The 7,059-nt window shown below is 42.2% G+C and overlaps 1 protein-coding gene across 2 annotated transcripts in view; it reads right to left on the bottom strand.

Moving 5' to 3' along the window:
• The window catches only part of SIPA1L1 (signal-induced proliferation-associated 1 like 1), a 412,284-nt gene that overhangs the window by 141,235 nt on the left and 263,990 nt on the right, over positions 1 to 7,059 (bottom strand). The window contains exons 1-2 of one of the 2 annotated variants that reach the window (XM_012656254.1): positions 2,487 to 3,130; positions 41 to 1,839 (exon numbers count right to left, since the gene is read on the bottom strand). In XM_012656254.1, coding sequence (XP_012511708.1) covers positions 41 to 1,538 — 1,498 coding nt within the window. In that variant the 5' untranslated portion in view covers positions 1,539 to 1,839; positions 2,487 to 3,130. Of the gene's footprint in view, positions 1 to 40; positions 1,840 to 2,486; positions 3,131 to 7,059 lie in introns of those variants that run through there. The other variant, XM_012656253.1, reaches the window with a different exon arrangement.

Genomic DNA, 7,059 nt, shown 5'->3' with positions numbered 1-7,059 from the left:
CAAATAAAAAAATTAAAAAAAATAAAGGCTCTCTACTCACCCTTCTGGTAGAAAAATTTCCTGTAATAGTAGGCGCCAAGATCCACGTGTTCCACAATGTATCTTTTCACTCTATCTAGATGCAACACCAGATTTTCCTTGGGCACTTCAAGTACTGCCACTCCCGCATTTGTGCAGTGGGAGCTAAGGGTAGACTCGAAGGAGGCACTTTCACATCCACTAAAGGAGCCAGAATTTGATTTTGAAAGGCTGATTTTCCTTTCGCCTTCTCCACCTATCTCATTCCGAAAATAGGGACAGCTCATGACAAGCTCATTGCTTTTATCGTCTCCCTGGTCCATGCTGAGGCTTCCTTTGGAATTCAGGTCCTCGGTGCTGCCCATTGGGGAGCTAAAACTGGCTGAATGAGACAAAGGTCCAGAGACCAAGGACGCCACAGCGGCTGCCGACGCTCCCGTGGTGGTGTTTCTCCTCTTAATAACATTGTGCCTGTTCATAATCGCCTCATTCAAATCAAATAATATACTCTGGACATCATAATGGGCAAAGCACTTTGGACACGTCCAGGGCCTGACGGAGTCTTCTGATCGGTTGTCTTCGAGATCCGACGACTTCCCAAGTTCTTCACCTTTGGCATTGCGCAATTTACGAAAAATGGAGGAGTCGCCAGTTTCTGACTTGGAGCGTCGCTTGAGTGGTTTTTCCCTTTCCTTAAAAAGCCTGAGGTTCTCTCTCTGTGAGATAGGCCCGTCTATAACATCCAAGGAGAAACCGGAACCCTTGGCCCCACCGGCGATGAGGAAGTCACTGAGCTTGGTCGGAGTAGGACCTCGATCGGATTTGTCATCTTTGTAGCCCTTTAACAAATCGAAAAAGCTCTCTCCGGACGTTCCCTGTTTATCAATGGAAGATGTGCTACCATATTCCCTGTGCAGTGACGGTCCAGTCTTGTACGTGGGTGAGATACATTCATCAAAGCTATCCACGTCAAGTTCACTTATGGTGATGTCACTGTTGCTCCGCTGCCGTATTCTGCGAAGAGCTTTTCTGGGGGAGCTGGGATAGGCTTCAGGCATGAGAAATCTGGAGTCCATGTTCTCCGCCGGTCTGGTCTTGCTTTTCAGCGTGTTCTGTATGCTCTTCAGCATGGCTGAGTCACTAGAATTGAGGCTAACAGAACTTCCCTGACTCACAGGACTGCTTTTGGAGGACAGGCTCTCAAGGCAACTTGAGGTTTCTATTTCCTGGCTTGAACGGCTAGATTCTTTTATGTTTTCCTTTCGTGGGGGCCAATCTGCAATCCTTGCCCTAACCCCCATTTTGGGGACTCCGGGGGTCGAGGTGATATGGTGAGAACCTTCACTTCGTGGGGGTCCCACCGGAGCCATGACTGATGATCCTAAGCTGCCATTCTGGGACCGGAAGCGTCGCATGTAGAAGTCATCAGTGTGGACTTTGGGGGCACCATCTGTGCCGACAACGGAGGCCCTGTCAGTGGCAACAGGCCTTTCTGTCTGCGACCGTTTCAAGCTGGTCATGATGTGAAAGCGAGCAGACTTAAATCCCTGCAGAAAGGACCATCATATCTGTGTTTTAAATGTGCACTTCCCTTTTGGAGAATGGCTTCCAGAAAATAAAACAGTCGCATGAGATCTTAATCTTTTTCATCTAAAAGGTAAAATGACGTCCGACTTCAAGCCACTGAAAATCCAGAACTTCAAAGCATTATAATTCACCACAGCTCCTTTGCTTCACTTTAGCGGACGGCTTTCTTTCAGAAAAAGCTGAATGGAACTTGTGTTACTGAGATTCTGTGATGGCCATAATCCCATGCTTTCTCTGCAAGAAAGAAGGACAATTCGAATTAGCATTTGATAACTACATCTAAAAATAAATATTCAATTGCCAAAACCAGACACACGAAAATAAAACTCAGTAACAGACTGTGATTCCCAGTTCCACAATCCATATTTTCAGTAAAGCAGGTTTGAAAGAAAGGAAGGAAGTATAATCATTTAATGAAATCCATCATTTATGTTCTAAAAAAAAGAGAGAGACTATTAAGACTTTATCTTAATTGAGCTGTTTCAATTCGATGACTGAGGGGAGAGAGGTACATCTCGTTCTAGGATATCAAGGCTGCTTCGAGCATAGACTTTTGCTCCAATGACCTCTAATAATGTAGGACATCAGGAGCCATTGCAATGCCCAGAAGTTTGAGATGTAACCAACTGAATCAGATAATTAGAGCAACACATAGTTTTTTGACATAAGTAAAAACTGAAAAATGATTTTACTGAATATGCTACCACATTCACTTTTTAACTCCTTCTGTATTTCAAAATCAATTATTGTTATTTGTTTCTTTACAAAGGCTTAACACAGTTGCCAAGAGCAAATGCAGCAGAGAGAACATAAAACGGGTTTTCCCGGAGCCATTATATCCATTAACACTCTTCTGTATTTCCCTGTACTTTATTACTTACCCAGAGGAGGAGTTTTTCAGCACAAATCCAGCATTCACCACCTCTTCCCAGCTCTCCTTAGTTTCATCTACTCTTAAAGCTAGAAGTATTTCACTAATGAACAAAATGCCTGCATTTCCTTACGCAGTGCGACCTCCTCCACCCCGTCAACGCTAATTTATGAAGACCGCAGAAACAAAATGCTGCTCTGGGTGGCCCTCTCCATATCCTCCAACAGACTACAGAGAACAGTTAGCATCCTTCCAGGTGACGGGTACGAAAATGAACTTGCTCATGAGCACGTCAGGCAGGAGGCAGGAGGCAGAGATTCTGAGTACAACATTCTGCATGGTTGCGTACATCCTGAAAAGAAAGGCAGAGGATCCTTTTCCAAGACTCCACGAATTACACAAGAGGTGGCCTTTAAATTCTTGCCAAATACATGTTTGGAAAGATGCTGCTGAACCAGCACTGAGCTGACAGGGCGGCATTGTCTACAAATCACGGCTCTGACACCCGAGGACGACCCGCGCTTGCTGCACTCTCCACTCAATAGTAACAAGCACTTACTTCCTCGATAATTAAGCATCTCCCTAGTCGGCTTCCTGCCTCCAAGGCAGCCGCTTTCCTGTCTCTTGCAGCACACAGCATCATTTTAGAAGACTTGCTGCTATTTAAAGGCTGGAACATTTAGGGGTGTTTCAAAAAATGAAAAAAAAATGCATGCTGCCTGCAGAACGCAGGGCCAGGCGAGCTCCGCTGGGCTTGCGCTGGCTGGGTTTGTGCAGCCAGTCAGATAATGCCAATTGTTCTCACGAGCACTCCTCTTCACCATCTTTTGTAAAGGGGATAATGGTTTTGCGTCGCTACCTAATTAAACCTGGCTTTTGAGCTTTCTAGATACTTCTACCATCAGATTGCTATGATTTCCTTTACATTCCAGAACTTTACACGCTTTTCTTGCAACTGTAAGCCTGCAAGTGGCATAACTTGCTAACTGTTGCGTCCAACAGCAGCAAGCGATAGCACACGTGGCCACGGCTAAGGTTCACGAAGTGATCCTCATAAAATGGAAGGAAAGCCAATCAGCTGACAAACGCAAACACCTGTCCATCTCAAAAAACCCCTATTGCAATCAAGTATCTTTCAAAGAAAGAATATACTAGCATAAAGAGTAATTCTAAGTAGATTCTCATAAAAATCAGATGCTTTCAACATTTCTTACAACCTCACAGAAATCCAAATAAATCATCTTTCATTCCCAGAACATTCATTCTCTAAAAGGTCAACACACCAACTCCATCATGGTGTGTGATAACACACCAACTCCTTTTAGACATCATGATGTCTAAAAGGTCAACATACCAACTCATTCTTGTCACATTTCATTTGCCTTAGGAAATGGTTTATTACAGAACTGTCTTCCTTAGGATATGTGAACGTTTATCCATTGTAGTTGGAAACTAAAACCTGGCATGAAAACACAATAAACAAAACTGACTTGGAAATGCTCAATCTTTGCCATCAGTATTTCTCTTCCAAACCATCGCATACACTTCCTATATTTTTCATGGGTTTATAAAATCTTATTTTTAAATATAAAAAATTCTTTCTAATTCAAAAGAAATGGGAAGACTCCTATTACATTTTGAATATAACGACCACCCAATGTTTTCTTTCCATTTCAAAATAGAGATGGGCACAATGGGGAGTGAGAAGTCACGATGTAATACTGAAGAGGTCTGAGATGGGTGGTTAAGTTAAATAACAGATTTTTTTCCAGTCATGAGGACCTTCCTTATGTTTTTTTTCTGTTGCTCCTTTTCCCTCTCCCTCCCTTCTTCCTTCCCTCTCTTTCTCATCCTTATTTATACCATCTAACCCCTTTGAGGTACAATATCAACTTTGGGCACTGACTAGCACAGGTAGGAATATGTATGCTTTGCACTTATTAAACTACCAGTAGAAAACAAAGTTGTCCATGCATGTGTGTCATCTGATGACAGATCAATAACACCTGAAAACCAACTCCTTAGGGTTGACTGAAATAGCAAACATATGTTGACGATTATTAGCACTTCTCTTAAATAACGGCAAACTTGCCTAAGCATCATTAAATACAGTTAAAAAAAACAATAGAATTAAACAGAAGAGCAATACTAATTTACAGCATGTCACCTCCATCTGTTGAAAGAGCAGGCTATATAAAAAAAATTCCTTATAAGATGTTTAATTTTGCAGCTCTAGATGCTATTTAAGTCCGTGGTAGAGCCATGTAGCTGGAATACTAATCCCATCTCGAGGGCCTGCAGTTTATTCGGTGAGTTCAGTTCTATTAGTTGACAGTCTTTTCATCACTCAAGGCCTATCACAACCTAACGCACCACCCTCTGGTGATAACGCCATTCTTCCGGAAGAAGTGCTTCTTCCCCTCTTCTAAACCAGAACATTCCCCGGCATGTCCCTTCTGAGGACAGACCACACAGCCAGTGCTAGGAAGAATGTTTGAGGAAACAGTCCCTCCCTGCTTCAGGGGAACCTCCACGTGCCGTGGGGAGACTCGGGAAGGTACAAAAATGACAGGGATAAGGAGGAGGCTGTCACGCCGCCTCCCCGTACGCATCCCGTTCTGACAGTAAACTCTTTAATAATTGGAACTATCTCCTGGTGAGACTGCTTGTAGCATGGCAGGCCAGCCATTCAGAATATCAAGTCCCCAAAAGTGCTCAAAGCAGAGAGAACCTCCAGAGATCTCCTAATTGCTAAGAACGGCCCTTGTCATTCTGGCTCTGTGTGGCATCTGCACTCTTGCTTCCTTCCTCCCTCCTTCCCGAAACTCCCTTCTCTTGACCTCTGTGATAACCATGCGCTTCTTTGTTTTTCTCTTCCCTCTCTTTTTGCCCACTACTCAGTATCATTAATGGGCTCCATTTAAAAGCTAGCAATCCTAGGGTGGGTATCCTTGGTTTACTTCTCATACCATTTTTCATATTCATAATATCCATATATAAAGGGTATTATTATCAGGATGCACATGAGCACTGGGTGCATTGGGATGAGACAGCAGGCATGAGTACACTCAAGTGAAAATATTACTGCGGAAAGGAGGGTGTTGATTTGGTTGGATCACAGTTGTCTGTGCAACTGAACAACGACAGAATAATGCAATTATTAGGTGGAAACCGCAAGGTAAGCAGCACTACCTGGCGATATCACAGGTGCCTGCAGCTTTAAATATCATCTCTACGCCGTTACCTCCAAAGCTCTGGTCATGACCCTCTCTGCTAAACTCCAGATAAAATATGCAGGTGCTCATTTAACATTGTCCTTATTTATCTACTTTATACAATGAATTAACTAACACGCAGAAAAACGAAAAAATCAATTTTTAAAGAAATGAATGAGTGGGAAGGAAGTAAGCACAATAAATAATTCAAGGAACTGAATGAAAGGAACAATACAGGAAACTTTCTCTGTGCCAAGGGCAGACAGAGCAGTTTAAAGGTTACACAAGAAGATGTGGGAAGCGGGTGGGGCTGGGGGAACACTACAATTCCTGTTCTGAAATAATTACTATGCAATATGGTAGATTCACCAAAAAAGATGTAGTGTTCCTCATTAAATACTTCCAGATTCCAAAATGAGACGCTGTCAGATTCTTTAACTGGCATAGCCTCAAAAACAGGGCTAGTTCTCAAGGTTTCAGGGTGACAGAAAGAATTCTGCTGATTAATATTCACATGCCCCAGTAATTCAGAGATAAATACTATACAAGCATGTAAATAGTTTTTGGAGTTGTGTGCATAGATTTAGAATGCCTGTAAATATTCCTACTTCAGAATGTAATAGGACACTTTATTTTAAAACAAATATCACAGCGCTTGAATATTAGATTAGCTGAGATAATCAAATAAGGCAAACCATTTTCTTTCCATCCCTTCTTGGCTTTCCTGAATTTCACCCACATTCCATAAAAGTAACATCTCAGACAGAAGGGAAGTCTCACTCTTTCAAGTTAGCCTGAAAGACATACGAATATCTCAGTGCAACGTTATGGATAATTTAAGATTTATGAATCAGCACATAACTTTTTAGACTGGAATTTCCCCGTTCTTTAGTTTCCGTTCTCTCCCTTCAACAAAAAGCAGGAAGGATTGGGAAAAACAGAATTTTGATAAATCTAGTTCCTGCTCTCCGAATTGTTCACTATCTGAAAAGGGCTGATGGACACCAAGTAGATTCAAAACACTTGTGCTGAAATTAACAAAGCGAATAAGGAAGTTACAGGTACAAAACATATATAACAGGATAAAGTTACATTTAACTTTAGAGATAAGAAAGCAATTTAAAATGTGCCTGTTTGGCCAGAGTAAGGATCAAAAGGGAGAATCATGTTTGCCTCCCCCCACCCTGCTAAATAAACAAGTTCAATGAGGGAGGTTACATTTCAACAGGCTTAGTAAAGCTTGAATATACTTTGTTCAGCTGTGGGTGAAGGAAAGAACATGCAAATTTGGCAGAAAGCTTGATGGCAGGGGAGGGATGATAGAATCAAGAAGGTATGTAGAGCAAGTTATGTGGTGAAATTACTGGC

This window comes from Propithecus coquereli, unplaced genomic scaffold, assembly GCF_000956105.1.
Source record: "Propithecus coquereli isolate 6110/MARCELLA unplaced genomic scaffold, Pcoq_1.0 Scaffold5, whole genome shotgun sequence".
Taxonomy (NCBI): Eukaryota; Metazoa; Chordata; class Mammalia; order Primates; family Indriidae; genus Propithecus; species Propithecus coquereli.
This window is presented reverse-complemented; position numbering and strand designations above follow the sequence as displayed.